This window comes from Psammomys obesus, unplaced genomic scaffold (genome assembly GCF_907164565.1).
Source record: "Psammomys obesus unplaced genomic scaffold, mPsaObe1.curated_primary_1811, whole genome shotgun sequence".
Taxonomy (NCBI): Eukaryota; Metazoa; Chordata; class Mammalia; order Rodentia; family Muridae; genus Psammomys; species Psammomys obesus.
The window spans coordinates 875657-899949 of NW_026596295.1; the positions used below are offsets into that span (position 1 = coordinate 875657).

Genomic DNA, 24293 nt, shown 5'->3' on the forward strand with positions numbered 1-24293 from the left:
TTTGTGACTTTCAATATATACAAAAAATACCAAGTAGAAAGTATGATTTCATATCTGCTTACAACATGCTGCTATTAATGTGCTTGTTCTTAAAAGACTGTCTAGTGACTAAATCTGGCTTAGCTTCCTCCTTTTTAAAACTTTCTTTTGGGTTGGCGATGTTTAAATGTACGGTTTTTTCCACCATGACTGCATTTGCTTTTTACATGCAAAGGAATAAATTGAATTGATTTTATGTTTTTTTTTAACTTTCTTTTTAAAAAAAGTGCTTTCTGATTAAAGAATTTGCTTTGCTGTCTTTATTGTAGTTTATTGGTCATTCTTTTCATCAGCACTGAGCTGTATTGTTTATCATTTGAGAAATATTCAAGTTATTATCTACTGTGCAGAAGATACTGCACATGCTTTGCTGTGACTTAATTCTGAAGCTAAGGGAGCATCTCTCTGCCTCTGTCCTCTCTTTGCTGTGTTTGTTACTGTCTTGGGAAGAAAACAAATCACCATGCAATTTTCATCATTATATCATAGATGTCTGCTTCCAATTTTCTAGCTAATAGAGCGCATTAAATATGTGAATTTTTAGACATTGTATTTTCCTTTGGGTTGCATGCCATATGTTAACATTTTTCATTATCAGAAGAGTCTTGTCTAGACAGAAAAGGAGCCCGTTCGTGTGTGTGTGTGTGTGTGTGTGTGTGTGTGTGTGTGTGTGTGTGATTAAAATATACTACCCTTACTAAAAACTAGTTCCTTATCACTGGAAGGAAGTATCACCAATAAAATCACCAATTAGAGATATAAGTGTTGACACAGATGCTGTGTTTAACTCTTACGAGCCAATTTTCAAAGTTTAGTCCAAATAACCAAGATCACTCTATCACCATACTAAATATTGAGTAGGTATGTTGTATACCTTGTATGTATTGATCTGATATTTGTGAAAGTTTCTCTGCTTATGTTACAGAAAATAGAAATTATAGAAGAAGAAAGTGACATGATTAGCAATTCAGAGGTAGAACAAGTGAATTCTCTCCTGGACTACAAGGTAATGATAATTTCTAGTTTTGAATAACTAAGGGAAGTTATTGAGAGAAAAAAGATTTATAGTGCTTGTTATTTTTTCCAGCTGATAGACTGGACCTCTGTACTGATTTTTCTTGGGCATGTTGAAAATTAGTGAAAATGTTGGGTACTTTATTATTTCTGGCTTACTTGGATGTTATGGTTTTAAAGTATTTACTGTCTCAAAATTAGCTTTGATGGTAGTCAGCAAGTGAGAACAACAGATAGTGTCAGTTAGTGTGGAATTTATGGTAAAGACAGTGTTTTCTTAATGCTGGTAATGTAGCTAGAGGTTTGGACATGGAATTCCAGCTATGTGTGGGAATGAGGCCAGAACATCACTTTAGCTCAAGAATTTGAAATCAGGCTGGGCAACATTAAAAGATCTTGCCTTAAACAAAATGAACACAACAGTAACATAGAAGGGGGAAGTAATAAAAGGGAGAGGTTCTTTTCCAGTGTCCATTGACAATTTTATATTGGATTGTGATTTCATCCAAGACTATACCTGATACCGGTTTTATGAAAATTTTAAACACAATTCCCAGTGAAAATATGGGATGATTGATTTAGCTATTCTAGGTTTCTTATTGTTCCATATGAATTTGAGAATTTTTCTTTCAAGGTCTGTAAAGAAGTGTGTTGGTAACTTGATGGGAACCTCACTGAATCTGTATATTTATTTTGGTAATATGGCCATTTTTACTATGTTAATCCTGCCAAGACATGAGCATGGGAGATCTTTCCATCTTCTGATACTTTCTTCAATTTGTTTCTTCAGAGACTTGAAGTTTTTTTCATACAAATCTTTGACTTGCTTGCTTAGAGTTACACCAAGGTACTTTATGTCCTTCATGGCTATTGTGAATGATGTTGTTTCCCTAATTTCTTTCTCAGCCTTTTTGTCTTCTGTATACAGGAGAACTATGGATTTTTTGAGTTAATTTTGTATCCAACCACTTTGCTGAAGGTATTTATCAGCTGTAGGAGTTCTCTGGTAGAATTGCTGGGGTCACTTTTGTATACTATCATATCATCTGCAAATAGTGACACTGACTTCTTCCTTTCTGAATTGAATCCCTTTGATCTCATTTAATTGTCTTATTGCTCTAGCAAGGACTTCAAGAACTATGTTGAAGAGATGGAGAGAGTGGGCAGCCTTGTCTTGTCCCTGATTTCAGTGGGATTGCTTTAAGTTTCTCTATGTTTAGTTTCATGTTGGCTATAGGGTTGCTGTATATTGCCCTTACTATGTTTACATAAGTGCCTTGTATCCATTTGTTGGGTCTTTGTGAGGCTTAGGTGTCAAGGTGACTGTGGTTTCATAGAATGGGTTTGGTAATGTTTCCTTTGTTTCTACTTTGTGGAATAGTTTGAAGAATATTGGTGTTATCTCTTCTTTGAAGATCTGGTAGAATTCTGTGCAGAAACCAAGTGGCCCTGGGATTTTTTTGGGTGGGAGGACTTTTGATGACAGCTTCTATTTCCTTAGGGGATACAGGACTATTTAATTTATTTACCTGATCTTGCTTCAGCTTTGGTAAGTGGAATTGATCAGGAAAATTGTCCATTTCATTTAGATTTCCAAATTTTGTTGTGTATAGTCTTTTGACATGAGACCTAATGATTGTTTAGATTTCCCCAGTTTTTGTTGTTATGTCGCCATTTTCACTTCTGGTTTTATTGATTTAGATAGTGTCTTTCTGCCTTTTAGTGAGTTTAGCTAAGGGGTTGTATATCTTGTTGATTTTCTCAACAAACCAGCTCTTGGTTTCATTGATGCTTTGAATTATTTTATTTGTTTCTAATGTATTGATTTCAATTCTGAGTTTGATTATTTCCAGCCATCTACTCCTCTTGAGTGTGTCTGATTCTTTTTTTTCTAGGGCTTTCAGGTGAGCCATTAACTTGCTTATATGAGATGTTTCTAATTTCTTCTTGAAGGCATTTAATGCTTAAAACATTCGTCTTAGCACTGCTTTTATTGTGTCCCATAAGTTTGGGTATGTTGTGCCTTCCATCCCTGATCTCAAGCTGTACTATAGAGCAACAGTAATAAAAACTGCATGGTACTGGCATAGAAACAGAATGGTGGATCAATGGAATTGAACAGAAGACCCAGAAATAAACCCACACACTTATAGACATCTGATTTTTTACCTAGATGCCAAAACCACACAATGGAAAAAATATAGCATCTTCAACAAATGGTGCTGATCTAACTGGACATCTACATTTAGAAAAATGCAAATACATCTGTACTTATCACCCTGAACAAAACTAAAGTCCAAGTGGATCAAAGACCTCAACATAAAACTAGACACACTAAACCTGTTAGAAGAAAAAGTAGGGAAGAACCTTTAACTCATTGGCACATGAGACAACTTCCTTAACAGAACACCAACACCACAGGCTCTAAGAGCAACAATCAATAAATGGGACCTCATGAAACAAAAAAGCTTTTGTAAAGCAAAGGACACTGTCATCAGAACAAAACAACTACCTACAGATTGGGAAAGGATCTTCACCAACTCTGTATCTGACAGAGGGCTGATATCCAGAATATATAAAGAACTCAAGAAATTAAACAGCAACAAATCAAGTGTTCCAATTAAAAATGCGGAAGAGAGCTAAATAGAGAATTCTCAATAGAGAAATGTCGAATGACAGAAACACTTAAAGAAATGTTCAACGTCCTTAGTCATCCTAGAAATGAAAATCAAAATGACCCTGAGATTTCACCTTATACTTATCAGAATGGATAAGATCAAGAACTCAAGTGACAACGCATGCTGGAGAGGATGTGGAGAAAAGGGAACACTCCTTCATTACTGGAGGGAATGTACGCTTGTACAACCACTTTGGAAATCAATTTGTCACTTTCTCAGACAATTAGGAATAGTGCTTCCTCAAGATCTAATTATACCACTCCTAGGGGCATTTATCTAAAATGTGTACAAGTATACAAGGAAATTTGTTTGACCGTGTTCGTAGAAGGTTTATTCATAATAGCAAGAATCCTGAAACAATCCAGATGTCCATAAACTGAGGAATGGATTCCGAAATTGTGATACATTTACACAATGGAATACTACTCAGCAATTATAAACAAGGAAATCATGAAATTTGCAGGCAAATGGTGGGAACTAGAAAAGATTATCTTGTGTGTGTTATCCCAGAAACAGAAAGAAACACAAGGTGTATACTTACTTATAAGTTGATATTAGACTGTAATATAGGATTGTCATACTAAAATCTATACACCTAAACAAGTTAAGCAAGAAGGAGAACCCTGAGTAAGATGATCAATCCTCACTTAGAAAGACAAATGGGATGGACATTGGAAGTAGGAGAAAACAAAAAAACAGGACAGTAGTCTACCACAGAGGGCCTTTGAAAGACTTTACCCAGCAAGGTATCAAAGTAGATGATGAGACTCATAGCCAAACCTTGGGCACAGTGCAAGAAAACTAATGAAAGAAGGGGGATACATAAAGCCCTGGAGGGGACAGGAACTCCACAGGAGAGCAATAGAACAAAAATATCTGGGCCCAGATATCTCTTCTGGGACTGATACTCCAACCAAGGACCATTCATGGAAATAACCTTGAACGCCTGCTGAGATGTAGCCCATGGCAGTTCAGTACCCAAGTGGGTACCTCAGTAATGGGAACAGAGGCTGTCTCTGACATGACCTCAGTGGCTGACTCTTTGACCACCTCCCCGTGAGGGGGAAGCAGCCTTGCCAGGCCACAGAGGAAGACAATGCAGCCAGTCCTGATGAGACCTGAGAGTCTAGGGTCAGATGGAAGTGGAGGAGGACCTCCCCTATCAGTGGAATGGGGAAGGGCCATGGGTGGAGAAGAAGGAGAGAGGGCAGGACTGGGAGGGAAGGAGAGAGGGGGCTATAGCTGGGATACAAAATCAATAAACTGTAATAAATTTAAAAAAGAAAATATGGGATGAATATGAATAAAAGTGAGATTTTCTTAATGTCACTTATTACTAAATTAGAACGCATTCTTTTATAATGTGTCATGCATAATTTTGTTTTTACTCAATTTTAACATATACTATCAGTCTGTTTATTGATATGTTTGTTGTATAGATGGACAAGTAGTCTTCCCATGTTATTCGGCAGCCTATCTTACTAGGAAACTTCAGAATTTCTGAAATTTTAGCACACAGTGCTTCTTTCTAAATCCAAAGTTTCTTTTTGTGGAGCATAATCAGCATTTACAGCTTATGATAGTAACAAAGACCACCATTTAATTAGAAAACAGCTGTCACTTTTCTCAAGAAAATCCTTTCTCTTTTAGCATAGTATAACTGAAATTAATGCTATTGTACACATTGTTCTCCTAATGTTCCTAATTTGTCAAGCTTTAACATATTGAGTGTTATAAACAAAGGGGAAAATTGTCTTTTGACTTTTATTTGCTAAGTGGTCAAAGAGAACAATAAAATTCTGCATTTAAACTATACTTAAGGCTAGATGTGGTAGGTCACACCTGTAATCCCAGCACTCACTGGGCTGAGATAGAAGGAGTTCCATGAATTCAAGGCCAGCCCAGGATATATAAAGTGATTTTACCTTAAAAGTGAATAAATCAATTTTCAATAAAGAAATAAAACATTTCAACCAGCTAAATTATAAAGTTACTAGTTTTGATTTAGAAGAGATCCTGATAATAACTACTCCATGTTCATATAATACTTCTAAATACTGAGTTCAGGATTAAAATGACTCTGCAGACCAAGTCACTACTTGGCACAGGCTGTGGAAATTTCAGGCGAGACGACTGACTTATATAGTCGTTAAGTGTGCCCCACTTAGCACTCTTGAACAGGTTAAATGGGGTTGGGCTCAAAACTTAGAGGATTCTTTCCAAGACCTCTCCCCTTTTTGGTGCCAGTCCATTTGAGATGATTTGCAACAAAAGAACAGGGAAGGCAGAGCAGAAAAGTCAGCCCCAAAATGCCAGTGAATGTTTACACTGAACTCCAAAGGACATTATACTAACCCAATGTTTTCAATTGTGTAAAATATTGTGGGAACAAGAGATCCCCTAATAGGTCATTAGGGACAGTCTTTATAAAAATCTCTATAGTATTTAAACTTCTTCCCTTGAATTCTCAATATTTGTGCACATATATAGAAAATATATATTTCTCTACACATTATTTTGAAGTGTTTCCATTTACTAACTGTGAACTTTGTATCTAGATTTGCTATTGTATATTTTGAGTGTTGGTGTAGAACATTTCAGTTTAGAAATTTAATATCTTGAAGAAAATTGCTGTACTCTATTTAAATATAACACACCATTGTTTTTTTTTAGTAGTGAAAGTCATTTTTTTCCATTTAAGTATATTTATCAGAAGTTTCTTTCCTTTCTTTCTCTTTTTCTTTCTTTCTTTCTCTTTTTCCTTCTTTCTTTCCTTTCTTTCCCTTCCTTCCTTCCTTCCTTCCTTCCTTCCTTCCTTTCCTTCCTTCCTTCCTTCCTTCCTTCCTTCCTTCCTTCTTTCTTTCTTTCTTTCTTTCTTTCTTTCTTTCTTTCTTTCTTTCTTTCTTTCTTTCTTTCTTTCCTTCTTACACAAGGCGTCTCTGTGTAGCCTTGACTGTCCAGAACTCACTTTGTGAACCAGGCTGGCCTTGAACTCACAATGATCCACCTGCCTCTGCCTCCCTGAATCCTGGGATTACAACCATGCACTTCCATGCCAGGCTGCATAATAAGCTTCTTGAAGGCAGAAACTTACTATTTATATTTTAATTAATTTTTTATTTTTTATATTTCTTACAGTTTATTCATTTTGTATCCTAGCTATAGCTCCCTCCCTCATTCCCTCCCAATCCAACCTTCCTTCCTTCATCTCCTTCCATGACGCTGTCCAAGTCCACTGATAGGGGAGGTCCTCTTCCCCTTCCATCTGACCTTAGCTTATCAGGTCTCATCAGGACTGGCTGCTTTGTCTTCTTCTAGGCCTGGCAAGGATGCTCCCCCCTTACGAGGAGGAGGTCAAAGAGGCAGCCACTGAGGTCATTTCATAGACAGTCCCTGTTCCCCTTACTACGGAACCGACTTGGACACTGAACTGCCATGGGCTACATCTGAGCAAGGGTTCTAGGTTATATCCATGAATGGTTCTTGGTTAGAGTATCCGTATCAGAAAAGACACCTATGCCCAGATATTTTGGTTCTGTTGCTCTCCTTCTGGACCTCCTGTCCTCTCCAGGTCTTACTACCTCTCCCTTCTTTCATAAGATTCCCTGCACTCTGCCCAATGAGTCTCAGAATCTGCTTCGATACTCTGCTGAGTAGAGTCTTTCAGAGGCCCTCTGTGGTAGGCTCCTATCCTGTTCCATGTTTTTTTCCCTCTTCCAATATCCATCCTGTTTGCCTTTCTAATGAAGACTGAGATTCTTACTCAGGATTCTCCTTCTTGCTTAGCTTCTTAATGGTGTACAGAGTTTAATATGATTATCCTATATTACATGTCTAATATCCACTTATAAATGAGTATATACCATGTGTGTCTTTCTGCTTCTGGGATAACACACTCAGGATACTCTTTTCTAGTTCTCACCATTTGCCTGCAAATTTCATTATTTCCTTTTTTATAATCACTGAGAAGTATTCCATTGTGTAAATGAACCACAATTTCTGTATCCATTCCTTAGTTGAGGAAAATATGGGTTGTTTCCAAATTCTGGTTATTACAAATAAAGCTTCTGTGAACATGGTTGAGCAAATGTCCTTGTTGTATAGTTAAGCATATTTTAGATATATGCTTGGGAGTAGTATAGCTGAATCTTGAGGTAATTCCTTATTGTCTGAGGAAGTGCCAAATTGATTTCCAAAGCGGTTGTATAATTTTACATTCCCACCAGGGATGAAAGAGTGTCCCCTTTCTCCACATCCTCTCTAGCATATGTTGTCACTTAAGTTTTTGATCTTAGCCATTCTGATGTGTGCAAGGTGATATCTCAGGTTTGGACAAAAACATATTTTAATCACCTATGTATTACTTGGTTGGGGAGCTCTGCCACATAGATGTTTAGTAAGGAATTGCTGAGAAAGTAATTGAATAAATTAATGTGTCCCTGGAAGTAATTTTAATACTATTTCCCAAGGGCTTATTTATGTAAATTCAATTTGTATTAGGAGCTACAGCATTTTAAATTTTTCCCACATTGAATTCATCTAGTGTCCTTGGGATTTATAATAGCAAACTAAAAAATATTTTATAGTGCATTTTATTGACATACAATTTAGATGTGATAACATTCTTGATTAAGTTTGTCATTAGAAATCATATTTCTAGGAGTTCTAGCTGATCCCTAATTCTTAGAAGGCATGTTGATGAACGCAATACCTGTGGCATGAGTAACTATAGCATAAAAAGGACATCAGGCATGGTAGCCATTTATAGCCTTCCCAGAGATCAAAGTTCTGGCATATTTGCAACGTGTGCCTCACAACAATCATCTTGCAAAATCATCTTTTCTTCCTGGGAATGTAGGGAGGATTTTAAGGGGAAACTGTGTACGCCTTATTTTATAAAACTCAGTGAGTACAATTGTCTTACTTGTTGTTTTCACAAGTACTCCATGTACTTAGGAAAATCTCTAAAGTACACATAAATTACTGCCTGAAATCTAGGAAGTATTTAATAGGCTTTTAAAAAGCATTTCTGAGAAGAAAATGTCTGCAGTATTAAATTACCTTAAAGCTATTTATGCTTATCAAACATTTCATAAATACCAAAGAAGGGAAATATTTGCATAAAAAATTAGAGATCCACATACAAAAAGAAGTTTTCATGACTTTTGAAAATATGAACTAATGTTTTAAAAATGTTTTCTGACAGGCTATGAGTACGGCTCAGAAGGACTGTGAATGCAAATAAGCCGCCATTAAATGGTGATAGACACTGCCTGTATTCACATGACTTTCTGCCTAGGGTGCTGGTACATACCTGCAATTCCAGACTTTAGGAAGTAGAGACAAAAGGATCAGAAGTTCAAGGTTACCTTTAACTGCACAGCAAGTTCAAAGGTAGCCAAATTACATGAGAATGTCTCAAAGAAAATTAAAAATAAAAATAGCAATTCAAAAACTTCAACAACATAAAGGAAAACAGACACTGGGAAAATTACTCGATTGGTAAAGTGCTTGCTATACAAGCATGAAGATCTGAGTTTGGATTTCTAGCACCCATGTGAAAAGCCTAGCCTTGTGACACATACTTGTAAATCTAGCACTGAAGAGGCAGAGACAAAAGGCTAACTGAGCCTAGTTGAAACACTGGGTTTCAGGTTCAGTGAGAGACCCTGTTTCAAAACATAAGGTGGTAGGCTCCTGTCCTGTTTCTTGTTTTCTCCTACTTCCAATGTCCATCCTATTTGTCTTTCTAAATGAGGATTAATCATCTTACCCGGGTCCTCTTTCTTGTTTATCTTCTTTAGGTGTACAGATTTTAGTAGGTTTATCCTATTTTATAAGTCTAGTAACCACTTTTAAGTGAGTATATATCATGTGTGTCTTTCTGCTCCTGGGATACCTCACTTAGGATGGTCTTTTCTAGATCCCACCATTTGCCTGCAAATTTCATGATTTCCTCCTTTTTGATTCCTGAGTAGTATTCCATTGTGTAAAAATACAATTTCTGTATCCATTCCTCTGTTGATGGATATCTGGGTTGTTTCCAGATTCTGGTTATTACGAGTAAAGCTGCTACAAACATGGTTGAGCAAATATCCTTGCTGTGTACTTGAGAATCTTTTGGATATATGCCTAGAAGTGGTATAGCTGGATTTTGAGGAAGCGCTATTCCTAGTTGTCTGAGAAAGTGCCAGATTGATTTCCAAAGTGGTTGTACAAGATTACATTCCCACCAGCAAGGGAGGAGGGTTCTCCTTTCTCCACAACCTATCCAGCATGGGTGGTCATTTGCATTTTTTATGTTAGCCATTTTGATGGGTGTAAGGTGAAATCTCACTGTCGTTTTGATTTGCATCTCTCTTATGGCTAAGCACATTGAGCATCTCTTTAAATGTTTCTCTGCCATTCTATATTCCTCTACAGAGAATTCTCTGTTTAGCTCCATACTCCATTTTTTAATTGAATTGCTCGATTTATTGCCTTTTAACTTCTTTAGTTCTTTATATATAGAGGATATTAGCCCTCTGTCAGATATAGGGTTGGTGAAGATCCTTTCCCATTCTGTAGGCTGTTGTATTGTTCTGACGACAGTGTGCTTTGCTTTAAAAAAGCTTTTCAGTTTCATGAAGTCCCAGAAAGACTCTACCTAGCAGTGTTTCAAAGCAGATGCTGAGACTCATAACCAAGCCTTTGGCAGAGTTCAGGGAATCATATGAAAGAAGGGCGAGTTAGTATGGCCTGGAGAGGACAGGAGCTCCACAAGGACCAAATATATCAGGACAGAGGGGTCTTTTATGAGACTGTTTCTTCAACCAAGGACCATGTATGGATATAACCTAGAACCCCTGCTTGGATGTAGCCCATGGTATCTCAGTATCCAAGTGTGTACCCTAGTAAGGGGAACAGGGACTATCTCTGACATGAACTCAGTGGCTGTCTCTTTGACCTCCCCTCCACCTCTGAGGAAGGAGCAGCCTTGCTAGGCCACAGAAGAGGACATTGCAGCCAGTCCTGGTGAGACCTGATAAGCTAGGGTCAGATGGAAGGGGAGGAGATCCTTTCCTATCAGTGGACTTGGAGAGGGGCATGGGAGGAGATGAGGAAGGGAGGGTGAGATTGGGAGGGGATGAGTGAGGGGGCTACAGCTGGGATACAAAGTGAATAAACTGTGATTAATATTTTAAAAATTATTTTAAATACATAAGGTAGAGAGCAACTGAAAAAAAATACTTGATATCAACCCCTGACTTCCATATGAAGATATACATGTGTGCACATACAAGCACATGCACACCCACACATATAGAGAGACACAGATATCCACCCACATGCACATATGTGCACACGCATACCACACATACCATGCATATACCCTATGCATGTGCTCCAAATATGAAACAAACAAAAACAAACCACAAGGAAACCATTTTCCAGTCAACATTTTACTAATACTTTGACAATGACTTCTAAAACTTTAGAATTAGAAAAAAACATATCATGGCAGAAGCATGTTGAATTTCTTTAGAATTTACTTTTAACTTAGTTGTATCGTGACTGAATAGAAATTTAGCTTGGACAGATGTTTCACTTATGAAATGGTCTGGAAGGAATCAGTTTCACCACATGAATTAAGATTCAAACTCAGCTAATAAGTTCCATAATAAATATGTTCACAGATTGGATGTGATTAATACCACAACATCCACTTGACCGAAACACCAAAATATCCATCCAATCAACTAATTTTAATATGTTTTTAGGAAGAATTTTGAGCAAATCCTTTATAAAATCCTTCTGTAGACTCAGACCAGGTCTCCAGCTAGAAAGAATATTTCTTATGTTTCTACAGTTTTTTTTGTCAAGAAAGATGATTGATAATTTTTAAGTTTTTTATTTATTTGTAATTTTAATAATTTATATTGTAATTGTAAATTGACAAATTATAGCTTTATATATTCATGAAGTACAACCTTATAGAATGATTTATGAATACAATGTAAAATAATTAAATCAAGTGAATTAACATATCTATCACTTCATGTACTTATTCTCTATGTTAAAAACTTTAAATTTTGCCTTTTTGATAATTATGGAGTGCTTATTATTTACAATCTTCTCCTCAGGTACTATTAAACAAAGACAGTATTTTCCATTTATGAAAGCATGAATAGAATTTGAGAACTATACTAAGTGAAATAAGCCAGGTACAGAACGGCATTTTCTCACTTATATTTGATATCTCAAATAATTGAACTCAAAGGAACAGATGATAGAATGGTGGCCATCCGAGGCTGTAGTGAGAGGATTGGGAGATGACTTATGGTCGATTGGTGCAAAGCTTCTATTAGATAAAAGGAATGAAGTTTCTTTTGTTTGGTTGGGATTTGAGCCAGGGTCTTCAAATTCCCATGTGCTGGTGTTAATAGGAATATACCACAATGTTCATCTTAAGTTTTATTAATGTTGTTATTATTACTTGAGATATTTTGTGTGATTTTATTTAATCAGTGTACTATATTACACAGCTTCCAAACAGTAAAAAAAAAAAAAAAGTCCATACAGTGAAATTCACCTTTTTAATTAGATGAATTTGACAAATTGTTTATTCATTTGTATATTAGTTACTTTTCTCATTGCTGTTATCAAATACCTGACAAGAAGCAATTTAAAGGAAGGTTTTGCAGTTCAAAGAAGCACAACTTATTGTGGCAGGGAAGGCATGGGGACAGAACTGATTCAAGGCTTGGTGACATTTCTTTTGTTCTTGTTGTTGTTGTTTAGAATTTCTTTTTTTTTTTACTGTTTTTTTATTTTTATTATTAGTTACATTTTATTAACTCTGTATCCCAGCTGTATCCCAATCCCTCATTCCCTCCCAAACCCTCCCTCCCTCCCTCATCTCCTTCCTACCCCTTTCCAAGTCCACTGATTGGGGAGGACCTCCTCCCCTTTCATCTGACCCTGTTTTATCAGGTATCTTCAAGACTGGCTGCAAAGTCCTCCTCTGTGGCCTAACAGGACTGCTCCTCCCTTGGGGAGTGGGGAGGTCAAAGAGCCAGTCATTGAGTTCCTGTTAGAAATAGTCCTTGTTCCCCTCACTATGGGAAACCAATTGGTTACTGAGTTACCACGGGCTACATCCGAGCAGAGGTTCTAGGTTATATCCATACATGGTCCTTGGTTGAATGTCAGTCTCAGAAAAGACCCTGTGCCCAGATATATTTGGTCCTTGTGGAGCTCCTATCCTTTCCCCATCATACTAACTCCCCTTCTTTCTTATGATTCCCTGCACTCTGCCGAATGTTTGGTTATGAGTCGCAACATCTGCTTTGATACACTGCTAGGTACAGTCTTTCAGAGGCCCTCTGCGATAGGCTCCTGTCCTGTTACTTGTTTTCTCCTGACATTTCATCTACTATTCACAAGCAGATAGAAGAGAAGTGGCATCAGTCCAGCCTCCAGTGACTCACATATTCTAGCAAGGCTCTAGATCATAAAAGTTTTGCAACCTTTCAAAATAGCACCGTCACATAGGAACCACGTATTCAGACAAGAGCCTATGTTGGGAATTTCACATTCAAACCACAACAACATGTAATGAAAGTCTGAATCAGTTGCATTTGCAGGATATTATGAATAAAGCTTCAAAAATTCATGTGTTTTCATTGTTCTTAGTAAATAACTAAATGTTAAATTACTAAAAAAGGACATGCTGAATGTATGATAAACTTTTTACAAACTCACCTTATTGATACTCCCACTAACAATGTATGACACTTTTTATTTCTTTTTTTATTTTTTAACATTAGTTACAGTTTATTAACTTTGTATTGCAGCTGTATCCCGCTCCCTCATTCCCTCCCAATCCCACCCTTCCTCCCTCATCTCCTCCCTGCCCCTCTCCAAGTCCATTGATAGGAGAGGACCTCCTCCCCTTTCATCTGACCCTGGTTTATCAGGTATCTTCAGGACTGGCTGCAGTGTCCTCCTCTGTGACCTAGCATGCCTGACACTTTTAATTGTTCCATAATCTTTTTTAAATATATTTTTTTTATTTTTTACAATTTATTCACTCTTTATCCCTGCTGTAGCCCCACCCTCGTCCCCTCCCTATTGTACCCTCCTTCCCTCCCTCATCTCCTCCCATGCCCCTTCTCCAGTCCCCTAATAGTAGAGAACCTCTTCCCCTTCCATCTGACCTTAGCCTATCAGGTCTCATTATGACTGTCTTTCATAGTCTTCTTCTGTGGCCTGCTCAGGCTGCTCCCCTTATTAGGAAACTCATTTGGAGAATGAGCTGCCATGAGCTACTTCTATGCAGGGGGTCCAGATAATCTCCATGAATGGTCTTTGGTTAGGGTATCAGTCTCAGAAAAGACCCCTAGGCCCAGAATTTTTGTTGTGCACCTTGTGGAGCTCCAGACCCTTCCAAGCCTTTCTATTTCCCCTTTCTTTCATAAGATTCCCTGCACTCTGCCCAATATTTGGCTATGAGTCTCAGCATCAGCTTTAATACCCTGCTCAGATGAAATCAGGTGCACTCTTTTCTGAGATGGATTCTCCAACCAAGGACCATGCATGGGTACAATTTAGAACCTCTGCTCGGACAGATACTAATACTAATACAGATACTTGGCAGATTAGTATCCAAGTAGTTTGCCTAGTAAGGGGAACAGGGACTGTCTCTGAGATGAACTCAGTGGCTGGCTCTTTGGCCTCCCCCACCCCCACCCCAAGGGAGGAGCAGCCTTGCTAGGCCACAGAGGAGGACATTGCAGCTAGTCCTGATGAGACCTGATAAGCTAGGGTCAAATGGAAGGGGAAGAGGACCTCCCGAATCAGTGGACTTAGAATGGGACAGGAAGGACATGAGTGAAGGAGGGTAGGATTGGGAGGGAGGGGGCTACAGCTGGAATACAAAGTAAATAAACTGTAATTAATATAAAAATAAAAATTTAATTAAAAAAATTACCATGCTCAGTAGAGTCTTTCAGAGGTCCTCTGTGGTAGGCTCCTGTCCTGTTACTTATTTTCACCTTCTTCTGATGTCTATCCCATTTGCCTTCTGAATCAAGATTGAGCATCTTACCCAGGGTCCTCCTTCTTGCTTAGCTTCTTTAGGTGTACAGAGTTTAATATGATAATCCTCTATTATATGTCTAATATCCACTTATAAGTGAGTATATACCATGTGTGTCGTTCTGCTTCTGGGATACCTCACTCAGGATGATCTTTTCTAGATCCCACCATTTGCCTGCAAAATTCATGTTTTTCCTATTTTTAATTGCTGAGTAGTATTCCATTTTGTAAATGTACCACAATGTTTGTATCCTTTCTCAACTGAGGCACATCTGGGTTGTTTCCAGATTCTGGCTATTAAGAATAAAGCTGCTACTACCATTGGCACAGGAGACAACTTCCTGAACAGAACAGCAACATCTCAGGCTCTAATATCAACAATCAATAAATGGGACCTCATGAGAGAGAAAAGCTTCTATAAAGCGAAGGACACTGTCATGAGAACAAAACGACAGCTTACAGATTGGGAAAGGATCTTCACCAACCCTATATCTGACAGAGGGTTAATATCCAGAATATATAACGAACTCAAGAAGTTAAACAGCAACAAATCTAGAAATCTAACTTTAAAAAAAAATGGGGTACAGAGCTAAACAGAGAATTCTCAATAGGTAAAAGCAAATGGCAGAAAAACACTTAAAGAAATGTTCTACATCTTTACTCCTCAGGGAAATGCAAATCAAAATGTCCCTGAGATTTCACCTTACCACCATCAGAATGGCTGAGATCAAAAACTCAAGTAACAATACATGCTTGAGAGGTTATGGAGAAAGGGGTACCCTCCTCCATTGCTGGTGGGAATGTAAACTTGTACAACCACTTTGGAAATCAATGTGGCACTTTCTCAGACAATTAGGAATAGTGCTACCTCAAGATCCAGCTATACCACTCCTAGGCATATAGCAAAAACGTGCTCAAGTATACAACAAGGACATTTGCTCAACCATGTTTGTTCCATATTCTTACCAGGAACTGAGTCTTGTCAATGTCTTCAACATTAGTCATTGTAGCAAGCTGATAGTAGTATCTCACTGTGGTTTTTATTGGCATTCTTTTACTGAAAATGGTAAATATCTTTTGAATATATACATGTTTATGAAATGTTTGTTTGAATATTCTTGCTACTTTTAAAATGTAATATATTATATATATATTACAATCTTTTTTTTCCTTTTATGTGAACCTGAATATTTTCTTCCAGCATGTAGTTAATATTTCATTTTTATTTAGAGTATGTTTCTGATTTTTCCTTCAATCGTTTTTTGTTTGTTTGTTTGTTTTTGATTTTGTTGTTTTATGTAAGATTAAAGTCACCATGTAGTCTCAAGCTCATTATACTGTCAAGGCTGGACTTAAACTCTTATTGTGTTGTAAACATTTTATTAGTTTTGATTTTATATTTAGTTAAATGTATACTAAAAGTTTAGTAATTTCAGTCCCTACTTGGTAGAAAATAACTGTTTTAGTTTTTAGAAATTTTACTTTGTGAATAGTACATTTAATATTGTTGCTTTTCTATTTTTCTAGGAGTTAATTGGACTCTATTCTTAACCCTAATCCAAATGCTAGTTAAATTTAATATAGGAAAGTTGTTTCCAAATAGATAAGTCTTTCTTGTTTTCGTCTTTCTCTAGGTTTTACTTGCTAATTGTTTTGTGTTGATGATTTGTTCAAAAGGCAGCCTATGAATACCAGGATAAAGTCTTTCTGTCTTTTATATTCCTTTATGATTAAATTTTATTTTCTTTACTGTTCCTTATACTCTGTTTTCTTTTTAGCTTTATTGTTTATCAGATCTATACAGGCTTGAGTTTACATGGAGTTATTTTATTGTTTGATGTTTTTTCCTTTAGAACGAAGAAGTCAGATTCATTGAAAATGAGCTAGAGCTTCAAAAGCAAAAGTACTTTAAGCTCCAGAGTTTTGTTAGAAACTTGATTACGGCTATGAAAGCTGATGATAAGGAACAACAGCAGGTAAGTTCCATGAGAGACCAGTAAGGCACAATGTGTCAAGTTGAAAAATGACATGTCATATTTAGATTCTTCATATCTCTTTATTTGCAGTCTCTATTCTGATTTGGAATTTCATGGAGCATATGGTTACTTTATTATTTTTTAATCATATCTTTTTTAAAGAATAGGTGTTCAGATTTTTAGTGTGTGTGCTACTAGAGTGCAAAGTCAAAATAGCTGAATAGAATTTTTCTCAGTTTCAGGATAGCCTTTAAGTAGAGAAAAAAAAATTTTTAAATTAATTTTCAAGAGATTGCTCAATTTTTTATAGAGATGGATCTATATTAACCACTAACTAGAGAGAGTATTAAGAACTTTTTCTCAATGAAAGAAGTGGGTATTTATTTATCCACTGACAGCTGCTAGAACTCACAAATGTTTGGACATAGTCTGTTCTATACTATGTTGTTCCTCACTAAGAAAGTGTGAAAATACTTCAGGAAATTCTTTGTGACCATAGTGCATTGCATTTAGCAATGTAAATAAAAATGTTAAATCCTCCCATCAAAAATGAAATGCCTTTTGTTTTTTTGTTGTGGATATTTATTTATAAATCCCTTCCAAATTGCTTTTGACTCTCAGGTCTTTCTTGTGCCAATAATTAATATAATATAATTATATAATATAATAATTAATATAATATAATAATATAAATTTATTTAAGTCTAATTATACAACACTAGATGATATGATATTTGCTGATGAGTTATTATCACCATGCAGTTCCTTTTCAGAAAAGTTATGTGTGAGTAGTATGAGATACAGGTAACTATATTTTACTAAAAAGTCTTAGAAGGTTTATTCAGAAAAAAAATGTTAAGAGTAAAAGCACAAAGGTATTATACCCAAAGAAGATTATGAAAATATAGCCTATCCCAGATATCTCCAAGGAAAAGAGGAAATGTCTAAATATTCCATAATTCTCCTTTCTTTCAAAGAAATGGGTCTTTGTATATTTAATTGATATACTGACCCCAAAAATTGAACTGGAAGAGTCCTCACGTAGGACTAAAGCCAGAATGGATATTATTTGTCCAGATTAATGGATTTTACTCTTTCAAATCTGATCGTATCTAGAGATCATAATACAGATGCATTTAGTTGGCTGGACTAGCGTTATTTAAGTGTATTGCTTTATTTTACATAATATATACACTTCATGGCATATTGAAATTTTGTTTATAAGACAGTCATGGTGGCTTATACCATCACTCCAACACTAGGGAAGCTCACATAGTAGAACTGCTGTGAGTTCTAGAGTTCAGTCTCAGTCATAAACTAAGAACTTACCTTAAAACAAACAAAAAAAGCAAAGCTCAGCAAAATTGAAATGTTTGTTTTTAAGAACCTAAAATACAGATTTTAAATGAATAATGAATAAGAATGATAGCATTGAATACATCACAGTAGTAGTATCATAGATTTTCTTTCTATCTATCTATCTATCTATCTATCTATCTATCTATCTATCTATTTATTATTTGTTACAATTTATTCACTTTGTATACTGGCTGGAGTCCCCTCCCTCATCTCCTCCTAGTTCCACCCTCCCTCTTCTCCCCCTATTAGCCACCCCTAGTCCACGAATAGGGGAGGTCCTCCTCACCTTCCATCTGACCCTAGCCTATCAGGTCTCATCGGGACTGGCTGCATTGTCTTCCTCTGTGGCCTGGCAAAGCTGCACATTCCAGGGGGCAGTGATCAGAGAGCCTGCTACTGAGCTCATGCCAGAGACAGACCCTGATTCCCTTACTAGGGAATCCACATAGGAGACTGAGTCTATGGGCTATATGTTAGCAGCGTTTGTAGGTCTCTCCATGCATGGTCCTTAGGGTAACGGTCTCTGCAGGGCCCCTTGGGCCTAGATTTTTTTTTGGCTCTGTTGGTCTTTTTGTAGCATTCCTGTCCCCTCCTGGTCTTTCTATCTCCCCTTCTTTCAAAAGATTCTCTGCACTCTGCCAAAAGTTTCGCTGTGAGTCTCGGCATCTGCTTCAATACACTTATGAGTAGAGTCTTTCAGAGGCCCTCTGTGGTAGTTTCCTGTCCTGTTCCCTGTTGTCTCCTATGCCGAAGTCTATCCTGTTTGCCCTATCTGAATGAGGATTTTTGGAACTAGAAAAGATCATCCTGAGTGAGGTAACTCAGAAGAAGAAAGACACACATGGTATATACTTACTTATAAGTGGATATTTGACATATAATATAGGATAAACTTACTAAAAGCTGTAATCCTAAAGAAGCTAAACAAGAAGGAGGACCCTAAGGCAGATGCTCAATCCTCATTCAGTATCATAGATTTTAAATAACTATAGAAAACCCAGTGCCCATCCTCACACACACACGCACACAAACACACACTCCACACACACACAGGCTTCAACTTTAGACTAATAATGTATTTCTTGTCTGAAAAAAATCTTACATCAACCTTGAATTCTGTTTCAGAACCACTTAACTAGTAATTGTTCTTATCTCTTGAACTCTGAGAATGGCTCATAGACTTAATTTCTACTTTTAACTTCAGCTTTGCTTTGGTTCCTCCCCAAAGATTACTAAGAAAAGTAGCTAACATACCTTTTGCTTTTCCTTTTCTAGTTTTCTTGGATAAAAGACTACTGAAGTAAGATATAAACAAAATGTGGGCTGAAATAGAAAATGATACAAAAATTATACTAAATGCCACAGCCTATAGTTTCAGCAGCCTGAATAAAAACTATGATTTTGTTGTTGTTGTTGTTGAGATCGGGTATAGTGCATTTCAAAATATATTCTCCCAGCATAAAAGACCCTGGGTATTACAGGTGGTGACACACACCTGTAATCATGTGGAAACGTGAGGAAGGAGTCATGTGTATAGCATCTAAAACAGAAAATGAATTAATTATAAATATAATTACATATATAGAATGATAGCAGTCATAAACAAAATAATTCACATTGTATCTTGAACTAATGATGTTTCAAACTTGAAATATTCAGAATTTTATTTCTAGAAATACATTTTATTCTATCTAGTAAAATAAAACTATTTTCCATTACTTATTTCATATATATATATATAGTGTTTCTTGCATTAATCCTTATTTGGATAACTTGAATGAGATAAGTGATTTATGGAAAATTTTGCTACTATAAAGAAGTTCAGGGCTTTAAAAATATATATGGTTCTTTCCAACTAAAACATTAGATTGCTAAAGGTTGTCTTTTTTAAATCAATAATAGCCATTTTAACACCCAGATAATGTTGCCAACATTGCTCTAAGTCATTACTTATGGTCTTTCTTCCTCTGATAATTCACTGTGTGATCCTAGCCAGATCGATTGCCTTTCTTAAACTTCAATTTCTCTACTCTGCAAGGAGGATAAGAATGATTACCAATTTCACATTCACATCTTAGAGCCTAGAATAAGTATTTCAGACACTGAGCATGTATTTGGGGAAAGTGTTAATGATCTCTTGGGGAAAATGACACTTGGTCAGACCTTGAAAATAGTTGTTACTAATGAAAACTATATAACAAAAAAATATTGAGGCTGTAGATGTGAGTCATTGTCAGAGTGTTTTTCTCAGAGTAAATGAGACCCTGGGTTCAATCTACAACGCTGGATAGGAGAACAGAAGAAATTTAATTGTGCCTACTTATATCTTTGTTAAAAGGGCATCTCCAGTCATTGCCAAAGAGTTCTTTAATGTCCCAATATTGCAGTCCAGTAAGCTATTGAAAGAATTTTGAGGTGAAATCCATGCATCAGTAATGTTGTGAACTACCTCATATACTGAACATTTTAAATTCTATTCTCATTGTAGTCAGTCAACTACATATAACTCAATGAAAAGGAAATGATAATGCTTTTCTAGTCTGCAGGTCACTCCACTAGAATTTAAAATGTCATGAAATTTTCTAATCCACTTGGCTTTCCAATATGCAGAGCTCATATTCAATGAGTGACAATTTGAACCCCTTTCTATCCTTAACATGATATATGTAAAACAGCAAAGTGAAATGAACCCAGTGATGTGTTACTCACATTCTGAACAGCCACTGTAGCTGCGCTGGGTCAGCAGTAGCTCAGTGTTCTATAAGAAAATGGTGTGCCTTATGTTACTGCAACCTAGTACCTCAGAAAGCGTGTGGTATTTACTTTCACGTGCAAGTTCACTTAGTTCCAACAAGACATCCATGGGTAATTTAGTGATACAAAATAAATAATAACTTTCTCCACATATTAGTTTTTCTTTACCTAGTCTGAAAAAAAGTAGAATTTTTTTTGTTGTTGTGTACTACAAGGCAAAAATTATAAGATGTGTAACTGTCACTGTTTTATTTTGACAGTATATTTCATATGATCCCCTAGGATACCCCATCTTTCTTGTTTACTAATCTCCCAAAACCAATAGCACAAACAATTCTGTTGAAATTTTTCCCATAGACTATGTTATTTTAGGTCCAATTTATTATGGCTAAGTGAGCACCAGCACTGTCATCCACGTAAAACTTGATTATTTATTTCTCTAGTATAGATTCCTGTTCTACAAATACAGATGAAATAATTAGAATATTGTCAAGCTTAGCTTATAGATGTTCTCATTTCCTAATTGTTCCAGCAAAGAAATGAGCAGATCTACCATTCCCAGAGCCATAATCCCATACTGAACTGGTCTTAGTGCACATTTAGCCACCTGTATGGACACAGTCTAAGGAAAAAAAACAAACAGAAACCCCATGTGGTCTTTCAAATTGTTAAACTTTTATCTAAAGTAAAATAGAAGAATCTCTCCCCTAACTGATAAATTTATTCATTTAACATAACAAAATAGGTCTTTGTTGAAATGTGGATTTCCTTAAAGGGTAATGTAGCTAACCATGAATATTTTCATTAAGGAATACACTTTTAAAGCCCGTTAGCAGTGAGCAGTGAACACGTAAAATTATTATGAAAAACACTTGCCTCAACCATTTAAAAGCCCTTGATTAAAAGTTCTTGGTTTGAAATAGTTGTTCATGTCTACAATCATGCCACCCTGAAATTGATGGTCTCATCAGAATAACTGCTCATTTCTCTCTTGATTTTCCCTTTGTTTAATATTCTACCCCATCCAGTCCACACACTTGGAGCCTATATTTTGTTCTTTCCTAATATTATGTGAAGGAATACTCTTTCAGGTAAGAAATGGATTGTATCAGATACTTAGAGATTTTAGTGTAATTATTCTATATTTTATGGGTATTGGTCTATGTTATATTGCTGATATCCACTTTTAAGTGAAATATTTTTCCTTAAATCCATAATAGTAAATTAGAACAAATGAACTACAACTATTAACCAAGAAGTTGTAAGAAAAACATCTGTCTATATACTAATTCAACACAATTGATTTTTTTCTTCTGACACAGGCACTGCTGTCAGATTTACCTCCTGAATTAGAAGAGATGGATTTCAGTCATGCCTCACCAGATCCGGATGATGCTTCATTTAGTGTGTCTTCTTATTCAGAGAAAAATGCCTCAGATAGTTTGTGATTGGGGATGGGGGATATGATGTAGTCTGTTGGTTGCCTAAAAGGTATACATTTCAAGATAACTGTATTTTGTTTCCACAATAGTATTCAACTGGAAAACTCATTGTTAAAAACAGACATATGTTGTGAAGGAATGACAAGACATAATGGCTCCAAAAAAAAAAAAAAAAAGCACGTAAAAATACTTTAAATGTTTTTTTTAACTTATATATAATCCTAGAAAAAAGTATATTAATTTTGATCAACTCAGCTATGAAATCTATTATATCTTATTTCTGAAAGATTTTTGCTTATTCTTTTAAAAGAATCTTAGTAATATTAACCAGAGACATAAAAATAAGCATATTCCAAAATTACTAAGTTGATCAAGGTTGATTAGTCTTATTTTTATAGCCATTACATCTTTCTTCCTCTTTCGTTTTCTTATACTTCTTATACATTTTTACTCAGGAAATCAGGCTAAAGTTAAAAAAAAAAAAACCTAAACATATATTTAAGCTGAATGAATCACTGGGATTTATTTTTCAGCTCCTATGAGAATTTTATCTCAGATAATGATTGAAAATTGAAATGATTACTAGGATGTAATTGTAAGTTATTGGTATCCTTCTGTCTAAGCTTATCACTGGGGAGACTAGAAAATCTTTTGGAAAGTCCATTCACCAATAAAAATTCAAAACATTGAAGTATACAAAAACAGTACTTTATAAAAGATAATTATAATCTCAGTTCTTATATACTATGAGTGACCATTATTGACTCACATTCTGCTACATAGTAAAATTACATAATTGAGTTGAGCAAAATATTGCACAAGTATTTCAAGTTTACCAACATTTTCATATTTTTCACATCTTAAATTTTGTGAAACAGGAAATCAAAGTATGCCACTGATGTTTAGATTTTCTAAAATTCTAATCATATAACTTTACCACAAATTTACCTCATTTCCATATGAAGCCTGCACAGAGCCATCCACCAACAATAATATCACTCAGAGTTATACTACTTTGAGCTATACAACTTTGGTTATAAGTTCTCTGAATTTCCTGGATGCTATTCTATGAATACACACCTTAAATGGACATGGTACCCAGTTGTTACCATTTTGAGGTACCAGATGGCAGCACACTATAGACATGTCTTTGCAGGTCTTCCCTTCTGGAATACCAGATGGTATTACTAAGATTCGTAGATGGGAAAATACTAGTTCCTCCATAAGCTCACAATATCATATATTTGTGAGTAGGTTGTTTGGAGCTATATTACATGATTACATTATAATATAATCCTGAAAGATGCATGAAGCAGCTAGAAAACTGTTTTTTTTTAGTTGTCAAGTTTCAAATATTTTTAAGTTTTTTAACTGCAGTTATTCTGATCTCAGAATTCACTGATACCAATTTATGAATGTAGAAAGGCAGTCACAAATACCTTTAACTTAGAAATGTCCCTTCTCCTCGATACGTACAAGTAAAGTTCACTGATGATCATTCAGTTTATCAACTGTTTAATTTTATACTGCTGCCTCACGACTTCTATGGCATCGTTGTCAGCAGAAATATTTCAGTAGTCAGCTACATGCCCTTTAGCTAAGAGTCATGTGGTTCTTTGCAAACAACCTTTGGTATTCCTTACTAACAAATCAAATTCCATTCAGGGAAAAGACGATTGAGCAACAGAATCTCAAACATTCAGATTAAGTTTTTCAGTCATATAAATTTCTCCATGAAAAAAATAATTCCAAATATGTACAACAAAATTTTTTATGATGTGGAGGACTAACACAAATTCTCCTGTAGCCCAGGTTGGCCTTTAATTTCCAGTGTATCTGAGGATGACCTTGAGCCCTGCTGCTCCTGCCTTTCTTTCCCAAATGCTGGGATGACATAAGTGCTCCACCATACCTAGTGACCTTTTCTTTTAGTATGAGCAAACTTCTAGTCT

The 24293-nt window shown here is 36.0% G+C and overlaps 1 protein-coding gene across 1 annotated transcript in view; it reads left to right on the plus strand.

Annotated features, from left to right (window-relative positions):
- The window catches only part of Hdx (highly divergent homeobox), a 140730-nt gene extending 118335 nt beyond the window's left edge, over window positions 1-22395 (plus strand). The window contains exons 7-9 of the mRNA XM_055597007.1: window positions 965-1045; window positions 16664-16786; window positions 22222-22395. Coding sequence (XP_055452982.1) covers window positions 965-1045; window positions 16664-16786; window positions 22222-22347 — 330 coding nt within the window. The 3' untranslated portion in view covers window positions 22348-22395. The remainder of the gene's footprint in view (window positions 1-964; window positions 1046-16663; window positions 16787-22221) is intronic.
- The last annotated feature ends 1898 nt before the right edge of the window (window positions 22396-24293 follow it).